The sequence below is a fragment of the Onychostoma macrolepis genome, chromosome 20 (genome assembly GCF_012432095.1).
Source record: "Onychostoma macrolepis isolate SWU-2019 chromosome 20, ASM1243209v1, whole genome shotgun sequence".
In the NCBI taxonomy this organism is placed as follows: domain Eukaryota; kingdom Metazoa; phylum Chordata; class Actinopteri; order Cypriniformes; family Cyprinidae; genus Onychostoma; species Onychostoma macrolepis.
Genome location: NC_081174.1, coordinates 13,356,261 through 13,379,408, shown reverse-complemented (window position 1 = coordinate 13,379,408; position 23,148 = coordinate 13,356,261). Strand labels below are relative to the sequence as shown.

General features: G+C 38.7%; 1 protein-coding gene across 1 annotated transcript; it reads left to right on the top strand.

The window, feature by feature from the left end:
• Positions 1 to 1,284: 1,284 nt before the first annotated feature.
• Positions 1,285 to 21,230, top strand: hif1ab (hypoxia inducible factor 1 subunit alpha b). The gene is made up of 15 exons (XM_058755285.1): positions 1,285 to 1,617; positions 7,618 to 7,808; positions 8,389 to 8,534; positions 8,621 to 8,705; positions 8,802 to 8,911; positions 12,608 to 12,810; positions 13,732 to 13,838; positions 13,957 to 14,104; positions 14,237 to 14,493; positions 15,481 to 15,707; positions 16,233 to 16,355; positions 16,439 to 16,770; positions 16,986 to 17,076; positions 19,190 to 19,307; positions 19,548 to 21,230. The coding sequence occupies exons 1-15, from the start codon at positions 1,586 to 1,588 to the stop codon at positions 19,700 to 19,702; spliced, it is 2,325 nt and encodes a 774-aa protein (XP_058611268.1). The 5' UTR covers positions 1,285 to 1,585; the 3' UTR covers positions 19,703 to 21,230.
• The last annotated feature ends 1,918 nt before the right edge of the window (positions 21,231 to 23,148 follow it).

Below are 23,148 nucleotides of genomic sequence, written 5' to 3'. Positions count from 1 at the left end.
GCAGATATTTAAGAAACATGCTAAGTTAACATACTTGTTTATCTGAAAAACAATGCTACAGTCAGTTATTCTCCTTTGAAAATGTGCATTCCGGCCCGGATTGTCTGTGTTTGTTATGGTTTGTGAAACCCGCCCACTGCCAGTTTACCCAATTGTATTTCGGCACCCCGGGTTGCCAGTTAGCGGAAAACACAGCGTATTTAATTTCATTCATCGTCATGTGCGCTCATTTCTGTTGGTGTCGTTAATCTGGCAACCTGCGTGTGAGTCAAGGGGCCGGGTGAAAAAAACTGTCTCCAATATTTTGAATTTGGACTGCAATACCTAGTTCAACTGCTAGGTGTCAATCCTACATACAGCACCTTTAAGTCGCTGGAGGGTATATTTTTAGAAATAGCCAAAAATACATTGTATGGGTCAAAATTATCCATTTTTATTTTATGCCAAAAATCATTAGGATATTAAGTAAAGATCATGTTCCATGAAGATATTTTGTAAATGTATTACCGTAAATATATCAAAACTTAATTTTTGATTAGTAATATGCATTGATAAGAACTTAATTTGGACAACTTTAAAGGCGTTTTTCTAAATATTTAGATTTTTTTGCAACCTCAGATTCCAGATTTTCAAATAGTTGTATCTCAGCCAAATATGATCCTATGCTAGCTTATTTATTCAGCTTTCAGATGATGTATAAATCTCAATTTTGAAAAATTGACACTTAAGAGTGGTTTTGTGGTCCAGGGTCACAAATAGGGTTGTTTGATAGTTGGTATGGGGTTTTGGCGAGTTGCTAGGCTATTTTCACTGGCTGCTAGGGTGTTCTGCCTGGTTGCTGGTTGATTCTAGGCAGTGTGTTCTGAAAGGTTGCTAGTAAATGCTGAAGGTCTTCTTGCTGGTTAGGAGTTGCTCTTGTTTGACAAGGTGGCTGGTGTAATTTTGTAAAATAATTGTCCTCCATCACCTAATCCTTATTATAATTTAAAATAATAATAATAATTAAAGATTAGACTCTATATTTTAACACCAATTACTGGTTATAAACAGTAGCTACACAGTATTCACTGGACGAGAAAGAAAAAAAACTTCAATAGATGCTTTTGGGACAAGCAAGTCATTTTAATTTACTACATCTGTGGTGAGATCGATAGTGCTGGTTACATCACACAGTGCTGTTTGGACTGATGTCCCATCGGTTCTGTGAATGTCTTTTTTTGAGTGCGACACTGTTCTCTGAATTCATATGACTATGCTCGCTCCCGTCAGCGCCTCGTGAACGCGCGGGCCACAGAGAGAGTAGTGGAGCGGAGCGCAGTCTCGGTTAACTCTTTGTACCGACTGCAAGCTGCACAGACCGGTGCTGGACAAATGATTTGACCTTCAGCGAACCGGAGGGTTCATCTCTACCATTCAGACGTTTTCAACACACAACACCGGACTGGTATCGGATCGTTTTACCGCGTCTGCTAGTTTTCTTTCGTAAACACATTTTTATTTGTTGGCGAAAGGTGGCCACGTCCTTGATTTTTCTGGCCTCGCGGTTTGAAAAAACCTAACACATTCTGAGTGGTTTCACCCAGGAATGGATACTGGAGTTGTCACTGAAAAGAAAAGGTAGGGATCCCCGTGTCTATGTCAAAGAAGGTGGTCTGCTGAGCGGAATTTGTTGTGTTTTGGATAGTAAACAGGCCAAAAGATATTCCTCCCCCGTCACACAGAACATGTCGCCATTTTGTGCTGTATAGATAAGTTAACCAAATAACTAAGAGCAAGTTTAAAGCGCTCATGCCGGCTATTTGTCTCTAAACAACCATTAAATGTAATCTAAACAATTTAAAGACTCATATTTGTTGCTTTTATAACATATTATTTGTCTTCTTTTTTTTGAGGTAACAGAGTGGCTAATGTCTGTCTGTGGAAGGAAGCAAAAAAAAGCTATCTGCATGGTCACTTCAACTTACACTGATATATTGCTTAAACGGCTATAAACAGTTTATAATAGCATAGACATAATTCAGCTCTCATGAGAATGTGTAAACACGTTGCTTATATAGGCACAGACATATGTGAGCATGAATGTCGAATGCTTATATTAAACATAAAAGCTTTTTCCTATAGGGTTATGATCAGACAGCTGTACGTCTATTACAGTAGAGGAGAAAGTAAATGGTATAATTTTTGCTCAGTGCATACTAATTGTGTACTTTGTGTTCTGGTATTTTGTACTGTATTCAGCTCTGAATGTTTTATGCAGTTTATTTTCTAAGATAAAAAGAGCCAGGAGCTAGTCATGTGATGGATGCCTTCTTTACCCCTCAGACCACTTGACCCCACAATTTACATTAACTCATTGCCCATGTTCAGCCAGCCAGTCTGGCATATTTGTGGATAAAGGACTGGAAGCAGGAATTCGTCCTTGGATTTTGCTGACAGTGTCTTATTCTTTGTCAGACCTGTCATCAGTGTGGGCTCAGATGAGCTGAGATGGAAATAAGTGTTGGTATTGCTAAGACTGGAAAATGTTGCTTGGTTTTTCGGTACTGGTGAATTTACAAGAAGGATGGCACTGGCATTGTAGATAAGCTAAGATCCAGTGTGTCACCATTTATATGGAAGTTACAGGTCAATTCAGCACATTTCGTTTTTTAAAGTTGTTGGAATCGCTGGTTAACCTATCATGTTTTTCTCGAAAATTTGAGAGTTCTCATTTGGGGTTAGGATATTTCAATTATTACAACTATTACAATTATGGTGTTTGCAGGTCAAATTGCCAGGCGTATTTCATTGTTACAATCAGCTACAAAGACGAAATAAAGACTTTTTGGATACATATTTCATAGTTTCTTAACTACCCTCTGATGGTATTTACATTTATGCATTTGGTAGACACCTTTATCCAAAGAAACGTACATTTGAAAGTGGACATTTTTATTAGTTTTTGCTTGTTCATTTCTACTGTTTGAGCTTCAGGAAAGCACGCAGAAGAAGTACTTTTAAAGTTTAAAAGTTCACTTTTTTTGTAATGAGAAATATTCATGTTAAAGTATTGCTGTTTTAACTGATTTTTTAATGTGCTCTTTGGTGAATTGAATCCAAGGTCAGTTTGACCCTCAACCATAAAAAAAAAAAAAAATCACACCTAGATTTTGAAGATGATCTCATTTTTTATTTGTAGTTATAACAATACTGTGTGATAGGCCTTTAGTTTATATCTTGTTTAAAGTGAATAATACCTTGTTTTCAGTGGTAATATTTTCCTCTGACATTGTTTTGGTTGGCATCCAAGTTCAAGCTGCTACATGCTTTTTGCATCTCTTCTCTGGAATCTTAATCACTCTAAGCATTGACGTCAACGCAACTTCCTGCCCAGTCTTGTGGCAAGACCTTTATCAGTTTATATTAAATGTGGCCCTCTTGTTATGTTTTCCTCTTTAGAGGTGTTTTCATAAGCCTTGGGTCAAAAGGAGGTCTATTGATTCTGTCATTTTGTTTCAAGGTCTTGCATGTGATCTATATGAATCCAATTGGGAATCATGTTGTAAAACAGGCCACCTTTTAGACCTGTATCGATTTTAGTTATCAATATTATTTAGTTATCAATATTCAAGCAGGTAATTCTTTAGAAGCTCAAAAGCCTTCCTGGGTGGAAGAATTAGGCAGTATGACAAATCTTATATCATAGTGCGAGTATGCTCCTGAATAACCAATATAGCAGTATATCATAATGTTTGACTGTAATTATTATCGAAATTAGCTGGAAAAATATTATTGTGTAACTAATGTGCAAACGTATTAACTTGGATATAAATGTCAACCATTAGAGATTTCGCTACATTTTGCCTTTGAGCTTTATTTATCATATGCATATCGAGCAGTCAGCGCATGCAAAACTATATATCTTCCATATCGAATAACCAGGGGTTTGCTTGGTTTTGGCTTCACCTCACCCCAATCAGATGTATTTATTTTCATGTTAAATACTTTCTTGCATTTAAGTGTATGGAACAGAACATGTTTTTAAAACAGCACAGAACAGGTGTTTTTAAAAGTTGGACTATTTTGTAGCTAGTGATGCTGTCTTAAAATGCAACATTTGTGGTTAGATGTTCAAAAACAGCGAGAGAAAAATAATTTAAAATATGAAATGCACCACCTCTATAATTGTCACTAACATATCTATATAAGAATAAATGTAGATAAATTAATGACCTCACAAATTTACTATAGACATGCACTAACAATTTTCAGTTAGTTGACAATCCCTACTGCCCAGCCTTGCTATATGTTACTAGAAATTGGTTTGAAATGGACAGGCATGGATTATTATATCACAGAGTTGAAAAATTAAAATCAAATAGGTGACTAAGTAATGCCAGTAAATGTAGACATGAGAAACTGGTGATTGCTTTGGCAAATGGACCGAGAGAATACAGCAAATTGGATTTGCATAACAGATAGCCTACTGTATCAGAACATGACGTCTGGGTAAGATTATCAGCTTACTTTATTAGCCATTTTGTTATCATAATGAGGCACATCCACTTCAAAGAAAGCTCTTGCATTTTGTCTTCTCATTGCGTTTTGAAACCATACAATGCAACCTCATACGTAAGCATTTGCAGTTCAGTAAAAAGCTCCCATTTGCTAAAGGGGCCCTGAATAGAGTCAGTAATGTAAATGTAGACATATATAATATTGAGCAGCCCATATATGGAGCTTACATAAGACGACAATGTACCGGCACGCACAGACACAAACAGGCTGAAAACTACATGAAATGAAATGCGTGTGTTAACATCCCCTGTGCACAAGGGTTTTCCTCTCTTTCTGGCCAAATCATTTCCGCTTTGCTTCAGAAAATACTTTGATAGGGAGGATGGGAGCAGATAGGACGCCGTGCTGTTTTTTCCTGCTAGGGCACTAGGCTGTCTTAACCGTTTTCCCTTCTTTGTGTTGCGTGGCTTTGACGGTTGACGCAATGCCTGCTCATTGTTTCTCATTGCTGCTTTGACCTTGGAGCTACTAGATGGGGAATATGTAGATTCATTGCCAGTTGCATTGAGATCTCATTGGTCATTTAAATTATAAAGGGCAAAATGTATGTATAGGCATCTGCATCACTTCAGAATCACCACATGCAAATTCAGAACAGTTCAATAAACAATTCAGTTTGATTTTCGGAATTTTTAAAAAGCTTATTATAAAATAAATGTATTTAACTGCTTTTCCTAATGTGTTTTAGTATAGAAAAAGAAAAATGACACACTGCTGTTTATTGCAGTAAAATACATAACCAGTAACGTAAACCAACTAGCATGAAATAAAAGTAACAATCTGACTGCTTTTTATAACTTTTATATCACCTCAAGGACACATATGTAAATAAAGAAAAGAGAAATAAAATATCATCCCGATGACATTATAGTTGTATGTATGCCAGAAAAATGCCACCGTTTTAGCTTTGAGAAAAGCGGCAAAGTTTCTATACAGTGAAAGCATTAACCATATAAATGGTTTGAGACGAGTGGTGTTGAGAGTATAATTAGTTGCTTAGCCATTAATGGTTTACAATTGAAAATGGAAAGGAGTTATTTTGCCCCTGTTGATGACAATACATGCAGATGAACTAACACTACAATGAAGCTCTGATGGATCTTGACCTCCGGCTGCTCACAATGCATTAGGAAATTTCATATTGCTGCAATGTAACTGTCCAGTGCAACTTTACATTTAGTAATTTTGCAGACGCTTTTATCCAAAGCGACTTACAATTGGGGAATACATAAAGCGATTCATCTTAAAGAGGCAAACAAGCGGAGGAAGTGCTCATAATACCAAGTCTCAGGCATTGTTCAAATAAGTACAAGCTAGAAAGGGAAGGCATAAATAAAGAGAAAGACAAAGTTTTTTTTTAAACTTTGGATGAAGTCAAGCAGTGTCGAAAGAGATGGGTTTTCAGCTGTTGCTTGAAAATTGTCAGGGATTCAGCATTCCGGATAGGGGTGAGAAGATCATTCCACCAGCCAGGAACGGTGAATGAGAATGTTCTGGAGAGTGATTTTGAGCCTCTCTGTGATGGTACCACGAGGCGTCACTCACTAGCGGATCTCAGACTTCTGGAGGGGATGTATATTCGTAATTCGTCATAGTGAGTGGAAGAAGGCGGGTGCTGAGCCTGTGGCTGTTCTATATGCAAACATCAATGTCTTGAACTTGATGCGAGCTGCAACCGTTAGCCAGTGCAAGGAGATAAAGAGAGATGTAACATGGGCTCTTTTGGGCTCGTTCAAGACCAGTTGTGCCACTGCATACTGAATCATTTGTAGAGGTTTGATTGTGCTTGATGAAAGTCCAGCCAGAAGAGCGTTGCAGTTGTCCAGCCTAGAAATGACAAGGGCCTGGACAAGATGTTGAGAAGGACGCTCTGTTAGAAAAGGTGTGATCTTTCTTATGTTGTGTAATTCAAACCTGCAAGATTGAGCAGTCTTTGCAATGTGGTCTTTGAAGGTCAATGTGGTCTTTTTAAGCAGAAAGCTAAGAACATTAATTCTCAGATGCTTCTGATCGAATTAGACAGAAGAACATCATTGACTCACTCCACACGGTCTGCTGTTTTTCAGACATTGACGTTTGTGCTGTTATTGCAAACGTTGGCTAAATCCAGTTCCTTAATGTTGTTTCCATATCCGATTTCAAGCTTGTTTGAGGCTTAACATCTTTTGTCAGCTGACCTGATATAAACAGATAAAAGTTGTGGGTTTTTGTTGAATTAGCTTCTGAGGATATCTGAGGTTTTTAACTTTCTGCTTAAAGCCACTTCAAGATAGTTTTCTGTGAAATCCTAGAATTAAAAAAAGAGAAGTTTATCAGGATTTTAATCCATTTGCCTGAAGTGTCAGCTTTTGTTAACAATGAACAGTTCTCTACATTGGTAAACCATTAATGAACACCTGAAGGTGGTGGCTTTTGTTACAGAGTGTGCATTACTTTGTTGCTCTCTTTTGCCAGTAGCTTTGCTTGTTTTCAGAGACCTCCATTATTGCAGTGAACTGAAACATTTGTTAAATGTGTGGGAGTTGGTCTTGGCAGTGACAGAATAGGCAGAGGTCCCAAGGGTAATAGGCTGCTTTAGAAATTATGATGAGATGGAGACTCATTTTAGCAAAAAGCTTTTTCATGATGACCTATTTGTCAGGAAAGAGGTTCTTTCTGGCCAAGAGCTGTTTATTGACCAGATCCTGACTTTGCTTGTTTGTAAGACCATGCAGTTACTTTATGGCTTGTCTGTGTGCAAACGTTTGTTCCTTGTAGTGTGCAGATAAAAAGTTTTATGTTAGGAAATCTGAAAACTGTCTAACACCACAACATTTATCACCGTTGGCTGGGTTCCAAGGGTTGTAACCGAGTCTGTCACAGCATGTCCACACCCCTTTTACCAGCCAGTCAGATTGAAACTATCTTTCTGGCCTCTGACGTTGCAAGTTTTGACGCCATTCAAATGAGAGATTTAAAATTAGTTGACCTTGTTGCTGCCCTCAAGCACTAGCACAGGAGGTCTCTCTTGTCAAACACCTAGCCAAACTAACAAAACACTGTCTTTCCTTATCTTTTCAGGGTGAGCTCGGAGCGCAGGAAGGAGAAGTCCAGGGATGCAGCGCGATCTCGCAGGGGAAAGGAGTCCGAGGTGTTCTACGAGTTAGCACACCAGCTCCCCCTGCCACACAATGTCACCTCCCACCTGGACAAAGCCTCCATCATGAGGCTGACCATCAGCTACCTGCGCATGAGGAAGCTGCTCAGCTCTGGTCAGTACACAGACTTGAATATTTGCATCTACATGCGTAAAATAGTTACACAGCATTCAAATGGGAATCAAAACATTGCTACCAGTAGATATTGTAAACACCATTCGATATTGTAAACAAATATTGTAAACACTGAGCTGATGAACAGAGGCAAAAATGTACAATCTGCACTGTCACTGAGGCAGAATCCTCAAAGGGTGCATATTTGTACTAAAATGTAGCCTACTTTTTATAGACTTGTATGTACTAGGACTGCATGATTAACTTAAAATTGCAATGGCTTAGTATGATTATCAAGTTGCAAAGGCTGCAAGTTAATTAAGTAAGTCTTCGTTTACATGCAAGCAGCTTATGATCCAATATTTTCAGTGTCTTGGAGCAGCCCTGTTTGCAGGGTAATAATACTGTAATAATAGTAACTAGTAATAATACTAGTATGCACTTTTTAGGTAGTAATATGTACTGGCCTAGTGACAAGTTGTAACTCTCAAGATATTTTCTGACAGTGTGAAGGAGGCTTAATGTGCTGCTATGACCATATGCTTAATAGATTGCTAAAAGATGTTGTTTGGCTTTGCAGATGACTCGGATAAGGAGAATGAGCTGGAGAGTCAGCTGAACAGCTTTTATCTGAAGGCACTGGAGGGTTTCCTCATGGTCCTGTCTGAAGATGGAGACATGGTTTATCTCTCTGAGAATGTCAGCAAGAGCATGGGCCTCACACAGGTAGCTAAATGTTTGTGTTTTGTTCTTTGCTGTTTAGATTTAAAGCTTAAGTTGTAGCTGACTATCTCTACCATCTTTTCTTTTAGTTTGATCTGACTGGTCACAGCATCTTTGAATTTTCACACCCATGTGACCATGAGGAGCTGAGAGAGATGCTGGTCCACAGGACAGGTAATTCACACAAGCTATACTGCAACATTTTTCTGCAAAAAAACATACCAGCCATCAATAATGAATGCATTAACTGAATTTTTTGTCCATGTTTAGGATCCAAAAAGACCAAGGAACAAAACACAGAGCGCAGCTTCTTCCTGCGTATGAAGTGCACACTCACTAGCAGAGGGCGCACTGTCAATATCAAGTCTGCTACATGGAAGGTGAGATGCTGTCTGAATGCTAACAAAGTTTTCTCAGACTATCACTAATCTTTCGGTATCCGCAGCCTGTACATAATAGGCCCTTTCGCACCGCAGGAACCTTTTCATAGTACCCGAACTAAATGTGGAACTACCCACTTTTTGGCGTGTTCGCACCGCGGGAACTAGGAACTGTTTTAGTTCCCGGAACTCCGTTTGGAGGAACTAAATTAGCTCCTACTTTAGAGTAGGGTCTAAAACAGTTCCATAGGACGTAAGTGTACGCTGATTGGCTAAACGCGTACGAAAACGCCCTCACCTGCCATGATTTAAAGCGCCGTGTAAACACATACTGTGTAAACATCGCATCAACTTATATTTCGCAAGAATGGAGAACAGCGATAGATGGACGGACGCTGAAGTGCAGGCACTTTTGAACATTTTGAACTCATTCCATGTCCATTATTGTGAACCCCGCAAGACACAACAAAAACACAGCTCCGATCACAGCGTCCTCCATCCTCCTGTTGTTAACGTTGTTCTTCTTTGTTTTCGTTGTTGAACACCGCGCACAAATGATGTCGCTGTCGACCGGCTTACGTCACTTCTTAGTACCCACTGTCGGTGCGAATGCAACCCTTTAAATGGTACTGGGAAATAGTTCGCGCAAAATCGTCCCAGTACTTTAGTACTGTACTTTTAGTTCTGGAACTAAAGCGGTGCGAAAGGGGCTAATTTTCCCCTACCATTACCTTTTTCTGGTATATTTTTAGCTCTTTGTTTTAGAAGGATGACATTGTTTTGAATGTTTTTTCATGTTGGTGATGGGGCTGGGCGGTATATCGAGTTTGTATGATATATCGATATATTCTTTATTAGCGATACGGTATGAAGCAATACCGTTAATATCGATATACAATAGTTTGATACGAGCGCATCTGAAAATATTCTAGGGAGGACACAGCTCCCTACTGCTGCGGAGAAAGTGCATAATACAATTTGTTCTAAACATGTGACAAGCTTTATATGAAGGGCTTTTAAAAAAAACTCGTAAGATATAGTCTATAGTTTATAGTTTCAGTTTAAAGCGGCTCGCGCTCGGCCTGTCAGATGCTCTGCGTGTGCTGCTGACAGAGACGTGCCGTTTAATGTGTTTGAGACGTGCTGTTTTCCTTAATGCATAACTTACATTTCACAGGTATATTCTCCGTCGGTAAATGTTAGAAAACCATGGAAATATTTCCATTCGCTTCTAAACTTCACAGCCTTCATTTAGAACGAGCGCTCCCTCGCGGATGCAAACCAAACATAGCGCAATAACTCTGACTAAAATATACATTTTGCTGAAATATTTGTATTTGGACAATAAATGTGACGTATGTAGAATTTTAAACCTACAAGTAAGTGTATTTGTATGATAGCACTAATTGTAAAGTGTAATGGGGTAATCAAAATAGCCTTTTTACTCAATTGGTCTGTGCTTTTTTATTATTTTCATTTTTAGTTTAGTAAATTTAACTTCTGCTTTAAAAGCATTAGTTACAATGTTAGAATGTAATGTGATTTTAACCCTTTTTGCACATAATATATGCCTTCATGCTTACAGGTGCTGGTCATATAATTAGAATATCATCAAAAAGTTGATTTATTTCACTAATTCCATTCAAAAAGTGAAACTTGTATATTATATTCATTCATTACACACAGACTGATATATTTCAAATGTTTATTTCTTTTAATTTTGATGATTAGAGCTTACAGCTCATGAAAGTCAAAAATCAGTATCTCAAAATATTAGAATATTACTTAAGACCAATACAAAGAAAGGATTTTTAGAAATCTTGGCTAACTGAAAAGTATGAAAATGAAAAGTATGAGCATGTACAGCACTCAATACTTAGTTGGGGCTCCTTTTGCCTGAATTACTGCAGCAATCCGGCGTGGCATGGAGTCGATCAGTCTGTGGCACTGCTCAGGTGTTATGAGAGCCCAGGTTGCTCTGATAGTGGCCTTCAGCTCTTCTGCATTGTTGGGTCTGGTGTCTCTCATCTTCCTCTTGACAATAAGATTCTCTATGGGGTTCAGGTCAGGCGAGTCTGCTGGCCAATCAAGCACAGTAACACTATGGTCATTGAACCAGCTTTTGGTACCTTTGGCAGTGTGGGCAGGTGCCAAGTCCTGCTGGAAAATGAAATCAGCATCTCCATAAAGCTTGTCAACAGAAGGAAGCATGAAGTGCTCTAAAATTTCCTGGTAGATGGCTGCGTTGACTGTGGACATCAGAAAACACAGTGGACCAACACCAGCAGATGACATGGCAGCCCAAATCATCACTGACTGTGGAAACTTCATTCTGTATTCTGTATTCTCAAGCTTGCGGTCATCCCTGTTGCTTGTGCACCTTTTCCTACCCAAATTCTTCCTTCCAGTCAACTTTGCATTTAATGTGCTTTGATACAGCACTCTGTAAACAGCCACACCTTTCAGTAATGACCTTCTGTGACTTACCCTCTTTGTGGAGGGTGTCAATGTTCGTCTTCTGGATCATTGCCAAGTCAGCAGTCTTCTCCATTATTGTGGTTTCAAAGAACAAGAGATACCCAGAATTTGTACTGTAGGGATGGCCATTTATTCAAACTCAAATGTAAATATTCTAATATTTTGAGATACTGATTTTTGACTTTCATGAGCTGTAAGCTCTAATCATCAAAATTAAAAGAAATAAACATTTGAAATATATCAGTCTGTGTGTAATGAATGAATACAATATACAGGTTTCACTTTTTGAATGGAATTAGTGAAATAAATCAACTTTTTGATGATATTCTAATTATATGACCACCACCTGTACATTCACTTTATTTGTTTAATCCAAATATAAACTATATACAAAATACCGAGATATATACTGTAGGGGTGGGCGATATGACCAAAATCTTATATCACGATATGACTAATTTATATCACATTTTTTTCTTTTAAAAAGGTTTTTATGTTATTAAAATCTTTGATACCATAGAATTTTCATAATCCTTGTCACCGATGTCAATATCAAACTAATACAAGCCTAAAAAAATAAATAAACACTGAAAATAAATAAACAGGCAGTGATGAAATAAGTATAAGAAACTAATAGCAAGCAATAGGACAAAAAACTACAATAAAGCTCTGTTAGCATAGCTCTGTTGTTTGTTTCAATGGCTTAAAATCGGTTGTTTTAAAACTGCAGTGCTTAAAAACACGTGTCCATGCTACAGATGTTTAGGAACGAGCTCCTCGCTTTGTTCTGGTCGTTCTCCACCTGGTTCTGTCTCCCCTTCACGCTCCGTGGTGGTGTGTAAAGATCTCAGTCATCCAAATGATTAAAAAGTATTACCGTAAACAATGTATTTTGCGACACCACGAAATAAACGATAGAACATAATATGAAACGATATACTTTTTATTTCGTCCATCCGATATATATCGTCATATCGCACAGCCCTAATATACCGTATACCATACATTAACCAAAAAATACCGAGATATGAATTTTTGCTCATATCGCCCAGCCCTAGTTGGTGACATTGCATGTATACAGGAAATTTTACAAGGAAGAATGAAATAAACTGGCTTGAGTCTTATTGAGCCCAGAGCATCCGTATAGTAGTTTTTTATGACATACCTGCAATACAAAGACTTTGAACAGACGTTTCCCCCTTCTCTCTCCTGCCAAAGGTTCTTCACTGCGCAGGTCATGTGCGTGTGCTGGAGCGCGGTGAGTGTTCGGGAGACTCTGGCTTTAAAGAGCCTCCTCTGACCTACCTTGTGCTCATCTGTGAGCCCATTCCTCATCCCTCAAACATCGAGGTGCCTCTGGACAGCAAGACCTTCCTTAGCCGCCACACTCTGGACATGAAGTTTTCGTACTGTGATGAAAGGTTAGCAAGAAGATGTAATGCCCTCATATCCACCTTATTTTGCAAAGTACAAGAAAGCTATTTCCTGTGATGTGCAAGACTTCCAATTCATTAACTGCTACAGGTAAATAAATAAAAGATTAAACTATTTGTGCTATAACCCAGTGTGTTTATGATAATAGATTAAAATAACATCAAAAATACAAGTTTGCAGTACAAAGCAGCAGAACACTTTTTAAAATGTAACTTAAAAATGAGAATAACTGATAATGAATGAAACCGGAAGCCTTGCACATTAAAATTACAAATGACCATTCCTGCTTTAATGTTAAAAATAGCATGCATACACCAAACAGGACAAAAACAATTTCCCCCAGATTATGTAAATAGGTTGGCACACAGTTCCTTTTCTTTCTTTCTTCCTTTTATTTTGTTGAAGTGTAAATGGTTTGGCCTGCCCTACTTTATTTCCCTATTTTGTTTTGTTTTGTTTTATATATTTGGGTTTGCCTTGATGGTATCTGTGCCTAGCAATGAATACTATGCATGCCGACCAGTTGTTGACAAAAGCAATGCTGCAGAACGAGTCTAGTAGGCCAAAGCACAAAAGCCTGTGGTCTGTACTTTTACAAATGTTATTAACTCCACCTAGTGGCAGAAGCCATTAGTATTTTTAAGCCTTTGCTGAAAGTGTAACAGTGCCTCAGTTTCGGCTTCGCTGGAGATGTAGATAAGGTTGATGGAATTTTTTTTTTACTGCCTTGTTGTACATGTATGTTGTATGTACATACTACAATACTTAGTTAATAAAAATGGCAAAAACAGACAACGGAATTAGTAAAACCTTAAACTAAAATTAAAATAATAAAAATAAAAGGGGAAAAAAATCACAAACAGTGATTACTTAATTGCAAACTCAATCCACTGACTCTTTTTCTAAAGGATCACAGAGCTGATGGGATATGAGCCAGATGACCTGCTGAACAGGTCTGTGTATGAATACTATCATGCCCTGGATTCAGATCACCTTACCAAGACACATCACAACTGTGAGTACCTGGACAGAATGCATGCTTTATCATGATAAAGGTTTCACTTTAACATGCAAAACTGTTACAAAAGATGTCGTGTTGAATACTTCTGATTGGAGTGTGTTATTTTTCCCAGTGTTTGCAAAGGGCCAGGCCACCACAGGCCAGTACCGCATGCTGGCTAAGAAAGGTGGTTTTGTGTGGGTGGAGACTCAGGCCACCGTTATCTACAACCCCAAGAATTCTCAGCCACAGTGCATTGTGTGCGTCAACTACGTTCTCAGGTACGGGTCCAGGTTACGGATCTTCAGCAGACCAGTGGATTTATAGAAGCAAAATGTTGTGAAAAGTGCTTTAGTGTGTATACAAAAGTGTCTGTGATCATAATTCAACTTCTTTAATTCTGTCCCGTCCAGTGGCATTGTGGAGGGGGACATTGTCCTGTCCTTGCAGCAGACCGTGACCGAGCCCAAGGCTGAGGAGAAAGAGAACCAGGAGATGGAAGATGAGGCCTCTGAGGTGGACATACTCAAACTCTTCAAGCCAGAAAGCCTCAAGTGTCCCATGAAGAGCCCTGACCTGTATGAGAAACTGAAAGAGGAGCCTGAGGCTCTCACTGTGTTGGCACCTGCTGCAGGAGACACCATCATCTCTCTGGACTTCAACAACTCAGGTGCTTCCTAAAGGATGGTTACATGCCTAAATGGAACAGATTATGATTTGCTCACTTTGACTGTGACTTGCAGCTAATGAAATGAGAAATGAGAGCTGACAGTCCAAGGTGACATGAGCAAAGAGCATATTATTTATTCTCATTCTCATTATTCTCATCTTGTTTAATCATAGATGATATTCCTGCTACTTACATGAACGCTTCCCCTCCACAGTGTTCATTTTTAGTGGTGAAAAAGTGTAATTGTCAAAATAAAATGACATTTTTAACAGCCGCAAAGTTCAATAGCTGTGGCTCGTTGTGCAGCCCACCAGTAATATTAAGGCAACCCGGAGCTGAAGAAGAACGTCTGCTAGCGACTTGACAGCTCATACACTTCCGTTCAAAAGTTTGGGGTTGGTAAGATTTTTGTAATGTTTATCAAAAAAAAGTCTCTTATGCTCACCAAGGCTGCATGTATTTATTAAAAAATACAGTAAAATCAGTAATGTTGCGAAATATTGTTTCAATTTAGAATTACTTTATATTTTAATATATTTCAAAATGTAATTTATTTCTGTGGTAGCAAAGCTGAATTTTCAGAAGCTGTTGCTCCAGTCTTCGGTGTCACACGATCCTTCAGAAATTATTTGAATTTAGGATTCTTTGAATAGTAAGTAATAGAAATCTTTAGTAACAATGTAAAAGTTTTACTGTCACTTTTGATCAATATAATGCACCCTTGCTAATTAAAAGTGTTAAATGGTCCCCCCCCCCACTCCTCAAAAAAGAAATTCTTACTGGCCCCAAAACTTTTGAGAGTTCCTTAATATAATAATGCAATCCCTCTGCAACTTTGTAATATTATGTAGACTTAAAACATATTCAAGGCATTCACTAATCCTCTGAGACGGAGAAATATGGATTCATAATCTTAGTTTTAAAAATAAAACTGATAAATATACAAACAATACCAATAATAATTTAACAGTATTTAATTTCCTCCAGATTCTGACATGCAGCTGCTAAAGGAGGTGCCTCTCTACAATGATGTCATGCTGCCCTCCAGCAGCGAGAAGCTCCCCATCAGTCTGTCTCCTCTGACACCCAGCGACTCCACCCCAGTTCTGACCAACCTAGAGACCGGAGCGGAGGACTTCCCTTTCAGCTCTGCCTCTGATCTTGGTCCAGACTCCACAAACACACCTTCCACATCTGGACTGGGCTCCTCAGGGGTAAAAACTCAAACGCTTGCTTTTTTTAAAAACTGCTATTCTAAGTCATTTTAAAAGGATTGCTCCTTTTAATAGGGGTGGGAGAAAAAATTTGATTCTCCGATGCATCGCGATTCTCTCTTCAGTGATTTTTTTCCCCGCATATGGCACGTGTTGCGCACTAGAGACACGGCGGGCTTCATTGCACAGAAATTGCGCTGAGAGACGTGCGCATTGCTTGACAGGGTGTGCTTCCACCCGCCGTGTTTTACTTTAGATATGCTTTCATTTATGCCGTTTGGAATGCAGTACTATTGATTATTGACTATTAAAGATGTATTTGCACAGCAGAAGAATTAATTGGGGGAAAAAATGTAGATCAAGAATCTTTTTGGAATCGGATCGTGACTCCTAGAATCGGGATCGGATCGGATCGTGAAGTGCCTGAAGATTCCCACCCCTGCTTTTTAATGGTTAATGAGATTCCATGTGTCTCAAAGACTTAGTTCAAGTGTGTGTGTGTTTTTTTTCTTTCTTTTTTCTTAGCCCAACAGCCCAATGGACTACTGTTTCCAAGTAGACTCTGACATCAGTTCTGAATTCAAACTGGACCTGGTTGAGAAACTGTTTGCTATTGATACCGAGGCAAAGACACCTTTTAGCTCCCAGGTAACCCTACATCTGAAATATCTCTCTCTGTGGTCATTATTGCATTGCATAAACTTCACAAGACATATATCTGCGACTTCTAGGCCATGGAGGATCTCGACCTAGAGATGCTGGCTCCATACATCCCCATGGATGACGACTTCCAGCTGCGCATCCCCTCTCCGCTGGATCCGATCCCCTCTGGCCCTCACTCTGTGTCAGCCATGAGCTCCCTGTTCCAGCCCTTACCCTCCCCTGCGTCTCCAGCCTCTTCCTCCAGCAGCACAGTGAAGCAGGAGCCGTCATCTCGGGCCCCTTCGCCCCTGCACCTGCTGCAGGAGGTCTGCAATGCCCCAGTCTCACCTTTCAGCGGCACTCGGGACGTTTCCCCTGCTCGGTCCCCCACCCCACAGAGCAGCAATCAGATCAACAACAGGTAAAGCTCTCACTGGCATGACTTCCTGCTGGCAATCTCAGTCAGATCAATTCTTTAGCAGAGGGATCGGATAGCTGATCAGTGTTAAACTGCAAGTAGATTAGAATCGAGCCAAAAACAGTTCTATCATGACCATAGAGCTGGGATTTGGACTTCCTTTAGATGTCACTACTAGTAGATTATCTGATTTTGTGTTTGTTGCTCCAATTTCCCAGAGAGCTGTCTCCAAAGATGTTAGCTATCCAGAACGCCCAACGTAAGAGGAAGCTGGAGGAAGTGACATCACTTTCTGAGGCTGTTGGACTGGTCAGTATGAAAATAGATTTTATGCAAAGATTAAGTAAAAGTGCATAAACTATGACCAAATTTATGTTCATATTTAAAAAAACAAAAACAAATAATATTTAAAAATAATATATATACATATACACAGTGGGGCAAAAAAGTATTTAGTCAGCCACCGATTGTGCAAATTCTCCCACTTAAAAAGATGAGAGAGGCCTGTAATTTTTATCATAGGTATGCCTCAACTATGAGAGACAAAATGAGAGAGAAAAAATCCAGAAAATCACATTGTAGGATTTTTAAAGAATTAAGTGGTAAATTCCTCTGTAAAATAAGTATTTGGTCACCTACAAACAAGCAAGATTTCTGGCTCTCACAGACCTGTAACTTCTTCTTTAAGAGGCTCCTCTGTCCTCCACTCGTTACCTGTATTAATGGCATCTGTTTGAACTCGTTATCAGTATAAAAGACACCTGTCCACGACCTCAAAAAGTCCAGAACCACACGGGGGGACCTAGTGAATGACCTGCAGAGAGCTGGGACCAAAGTAACAAAGGCCTCAAATCCTGCAGTGCCAGACGTGTCCCCCTGCTTAAGCCAGTACATGTCCGGGCCCGTCTGAAGTTTGCTAGAGAGCATTGGGAGAATGTCATATGGTCAGATGAAACCTGTAGAAGATTTTTATTGACATTAATCAGAATTATTTAGACTTAATCAAGGTGAATCTTGCCAAAAATGTATCTATTGAATCTACCAATATGTTCTGAAGGCCTTTTTGTCAAAGTGTGTACGTGGCAAAGCACATCTGGAAGGAGTGAGGAGGGGGCTTTTTCCCCTTTACCATAACAAAGTCAGGATGGTCTTCTCTCCTATGGGACAGATAGAAGTATGTACACTAGTAAAATATAGGATGGTACACGTGGGGTTCAATGTATAGAGACCCCCTCCCTTATGTTAATTTTTTGAGTATATATACGAGAGACGACAAGTTCTCGGGAGGACTCCTTTGCAAACGAGTTTTCAGGTTTTATGCCATTAAAAAATAAAACCTACTCTGGAATCAAACTCTGGCACTGCGTCTTGGTCTTTGAATTGCGGCGGACGACACTTCAAACCAAAATATAACTTTTTGGTAAAAACTCAACTTGTCGTGTTTGGAGGAGAAAGAATGCCGAGTTGCATCCAAAGAACACCATACCTACTGTGAAGCATGGGGGTGGAAACATCATGCTTTGGGGCTGTGTTTCTGCAAAGGGACCAGGACGACTCATCCGTGTAAACGAAAGAATGAATGGGGCCATGTATTGTGAGATTTTGAGTGAAAACCTCCTTCCATCAGCAAGGGCATTGAAGATGAAACGTGGCTGGGGTCTTTCAGCATGACAATGATCCCAAACAACGAAGGAGTGGCTTCGTAAGAAGCATTTCAAGGTCCTGGAGTGGCCTAGCCAGTCTCCAGATCTCAACCCCATCGAAAATCTTTGGAGGGAGTTGAAAGTCCGTGTTGCCCAGCGACAGCCCCAAAACATTACTGCTCTAGAGGAGATCTGCATGGAGGAATGGGCCAAAATACCAGCAACAGTGTGTGAAGACTTACAGAAAACATTTGACCTCTGTCATTGCCAACAAAGGGTATATGACAAAGTATTGAGATGAAATTTTGTTATTGACCAAATACTTATTTTCCACCATAATTTGCAAATAAATTCTTTAAAAATCCTACAATGTGATTTTCTGGATTTTTTTTTCTTCTTATTTTGTCTCTCATAGCTGAGGTATACCTATGATGAAAATTACAGGCCTCTCTCATCTTTTTAAGTAGGAGAACTTGCACAATTGGTGGCTGACTAAATACTTTTTTGCCCCACTTTATATGTATATAAAAAGATAAATCAACAATGTCAAAATTATAATTAAAAAAATAATAATATTGTTCAGATTAATATCGTTGTTTTTTTTTAATTATCATATAAATTATTTAATTGTTTTTATTACTTAATATACTTTTTTTTTGCTGATAAATAATTTAAAAAAAAAAAAAAAAAAATGGGAAAAAAAAACATATGAAGTGATTCTTGAAACTTTGTTTTCCATGTAACTCTAAGACTAATGTCCACTCTCCAATTTCCTGCAGAGTGCTTTGCTTCAGAGTGTGGACAGTGCTATAGAGCCTGGAAAGAGGGCAAAGGTTTTAGAGGTTAAAGGATCGAGTTTGCTTGGAGGAAACAAAACCATTCTCATACTGCCCTCTGGTGAGTGACAAGACCATCATCACCACTATACCATGCATTTTATAAATTTTTAAATGCAAACCATTGCTAGAAATGCAGGAAGCCCATAGAAAACTCAGTTATTTAAATGTGAAGTGTAAAGAGAAATATTCTAGTACTTTTTACCTGATGGCAACATCATTTGGCATTTTTATCCTAAGCATGTACGTATATACAGTTGTCTGTAACTCAGTTTCTGTCTTTTCCCCTCTGATTCTGCAGATGTGGCCAGTCGTCTGTTGTGCAGTTCTTTCGAGAACAGCAGTGGGCTGCCTCAGCTAACACGTTACGACTGCGAAGTCAACGCTCCTGTGCAGGACCGCCATCATCTGCTGCAGGGAGAGGAGCTCCTGCGTGCTCTGGACCAAGTCAACTGAGCTTTGCTGTGTTTAGCAATTCCGGACGCTGCATCCCTCTCTCTTGCCCCTTGATCCCTGCCTGCCCACCCGATCCCTGAAATCTGCCTCCACTTGTCTCCTTTTATTCCAAGCCCTAATATTCTCTATAAGCCCCAGTGTTTTAAACATGTACTAGATGACCTGCACCCTCGCCAGTGAGCCCAGAGGGAGTCCATCCATCCCAGTGTGACAAGCGTAATGTAACTTAACAGTGGCATCAACCAGACAAGAGTTAAGAGCCTTAATGTGAAACCCAAACTAACGCACAGATGCTGATGCGTACAATCTCCCACACTCCCTCTGGATTCCCTAAATTTACCTAAAAACTCTCCATTGTGTTTTATGCCCCTACCCAAAGCGTGTGTATTGTAGCTACAGTCGCACAATAATCTATTTTCTTAAGAAAGAATACCAGCAGTCCATGCAATATACGAAACCATTTTTACAAATATGTACTTTTAATGAAAGATTGAACAATTTATTTTTTCTCTTCTGTCTTCTCTTCTGAGTTTTGTTGTGTAGCGGTTATGCAAGTTGTGTGCACTCATAGGCTCAATGGATGTTTGTGAGTGTTGCTTTCTTATTTGCTTACATCACTTTAAGTTTTCTCTTGAACAGCACAGATGAATTGTAAAAGAGCCATTGAAAGTAATGATGGAGATTGTGCAAAAAAGGGAATTTAAAATCATGCTGTGGTGTTCTCATGATGGTTTGTGTCTCAAAGAGGTTAAAACAGATTTATAGTTTAATTATGCAATAGATTTTTATATTTTTAGTGTTCGTTTTTTTTCTGTTTAGTTCTTTGTGGTAGATGCTTAAGGTAATTCATGCTCGTGAGATGTCATAGCTGGTAACCATTTTCTTTTTCTGCTTCATGAGCAGTTTTAGATCATGCAGAGCTGATATATCATTTATATCCCAGTTTTACAATGTATTTATAATGGCATTAGAACATGAATGCTTAGTTTTAAGTAAGACAATATTTGTTTTTATCATGCTTTCAGATGAATGTCAGCCTGTTGACAAAGTCCTGCAAGTATTTTATGACCTTCTATCTCTGTTTTTCAGTAGGAAAGACATTTTCCTTTGTTATTGTAATCTTCATTTATCTCTGCAGTCTCCAGTCTTCTCCTTTATTCTTAACACTAAATGTTTTGCTAATTGCATAATCAGTAAAAGACAATTGTGGACCAGAATTTTGTGATGTATGTTTCAATTGAAGTGACACTTAATTTATTTTTTATTTTTTTTAATCTGGATCTATTAAGTTATTCAGGAATACATTAAATTACATTTCAAACATAGACACTACACTTCCACGATGAACTTTCTTTCAATATCTGAATTAAAGTAAAGGTTCAACTATCTGGACATTGTAAAGAAATGCTGAAATTCTTGGTGGAAAAGTTATTGGGAACATAGTTTGGTGTAATTTTTTATTAAAATTTCATTTTAAAAATAAGTACCGAAGCAGCTTTGTTTTAAAATATAAACTTCTTTAAACTTGTTTGTTCTTTATTGTGTTTTTTTAAAAGAATGAAAAAGGTTTTATTTTATTATAAAATATCATTTTAAAAATGCTGTAAGCCATTGTAAAAAAACACAGGAAACCCCAAGAAAAGCATTTATATTCATGAATTAAATATCATGATGTTACTTTAGAGTCATCAGTCAATTTTTGTTGTTGAAAATTGTATAAATGTTTTCAAATATTCATAACATCAACATTAATATAGAGATTGCATTTCTAAGTCTTGCGTTTTGGAGCTTAATTTTCACAACCTGATTTCTTTTACGGCACCTTTTTTAAAATATAATAATACAGGTGGTTTATTGCCTTTACATTGAATGACTTTTCGGCACGACTAATGAATTTTGATCAGTGATAAGTTTCGTACGATGCAGTTTTGCACCTATAGCACCTAAAACAAACAGTAATGCGCAAGGCCTCTGTATGTTCAGTAGGCCTGCCCAATTAGAAGGAAAAAAATAAATTAAACCTAAAATACTTTTCATGCACAAATTTGCATGTATTAAAACAAAATCATGGAGGAGGAACATCCTCATCAGGTTGATGACAAGCCTGCTGTGGCTGGTGGGGTAGATGATCTGCAAAAGAAAAGAAGGTTTGGAGATGGCCCTCTATCCCCTTTTTTGCAGAAGAGCTGTGGTGGGAGGACTAGCTGAGTGTAGGAGGATTTGGTTCTGTGTATTAAGGGTTTCGCTACAAGGATGGTCTTAAGGTATTGTTGTTGTTAGTATTATTATTAAAAACTCATACTGACAAAAAATGGTTTACATGTTTTTAAATTCCTGCTTGGAATTTAAGTTCACAAAACTTCTGTTCAGGATTCAGGACTGGAATGAAATCAAAATATGCATCTCAAAAAAATTAAAATATTGTGAAAAGGTTTCTGTAACTTATTTCAAAAAGTGAAACTTTCATATTTTCTAGATCCATTACATGTAAAGTAAAACATTTCAAAAGTTTTTTGTTTTAATTTTGATGATTAGAGCTTACAGCTCATGAAAGTCAAAAATCCTGTTTCTCAAAATATGAGAATATTTCCTAAGATCAATCAAAAAAAAAAAAAGGATTTGCAAAACAGAAAAGTTCAAGTTCTTTAAAGTATATTCACTTACGCACTCAATACTTGGTCGGGGCTCCTTTAGCACAAAAACTCCAGCATCAGTGAGGTGTAGCATGGAAGCGATCAGCCTGTGGCACTGCTGAGGTGCTATTGAGCCTTCAGCTCATCTGTATTCGACTGTTTCTCATCTTTCTCTTGAAAATATCCCATAGATTCCATATGTGGGGTTCAGGTCAGGCATGTTGGCTGGCCAGTCAAGCACAGTAATATCATAGTCAGCAAACCATTTGGAAGAGGTTTTGGCAGTGTGGGCAGGTGCTAAAGTCCTGCTGGAAAAGGAAATCAGCGTCTCCATAAAGCTTGTCAGCAGATGGAAGCATAAAGTGCTCTAAAATCTCCTGATAGATGGCTGCAATTGACTTTGGACTTGGTAAAACACAATGGACCAACACCAGCAGATGTCACGGCACCCCAAATCATTACTGACTGTAGAAACTTCACACTGGACTTCAAGCAGCTTAGATTCTGTGCCTCTCCAGTCTTCCTTCAGACCTTGATTTCCAAATGAAACGCAAAATTTACTTTCATCTGAAAAGAGGACTTTGGACCACTGAGCAACAGTCCAGTTCTTTTTCTTCACAGCCCAGGTAAGATGCTTCTGACGTTGTCCCTGGTTCAGAAGTGGCTTGGTAGCCCTTTTCCTGAAGACGTCTGAGCGTGGTGACTCTTGATGCACTGACTCCAGCTTCAGTTCACTTCTTGTAAAGCTCTCCCAAGTGTTTGAATCAGCTTTGCTTGACAGTATTCTCAAGCTTGCGGTCATCCCTGTTGCTT

Bases quoted from the DNA above. Each gene is read 5' to 3' on its own strand.
- hif1ab (XM_058755285.1), top strand. From the start codon at position 1,586: ATGGATACTGGAGTTGTCACTGAAAAGAAAAG. The intron at 14,105-14,236 runs GTACGGGTCCAG...TGTCCCGTCCAG, and splicing joins TGCGTCAACTACGTTCTCAG to TGGCATTGTGGAGGGGGACA. The intron at 19,308-19,547 runs GTGAGTGACAAG...CTGATTCTGCAG, and splicing joins CATTCTCATACTGCCCTCTG to ATGTGGCCAGTCGTCTGTTG.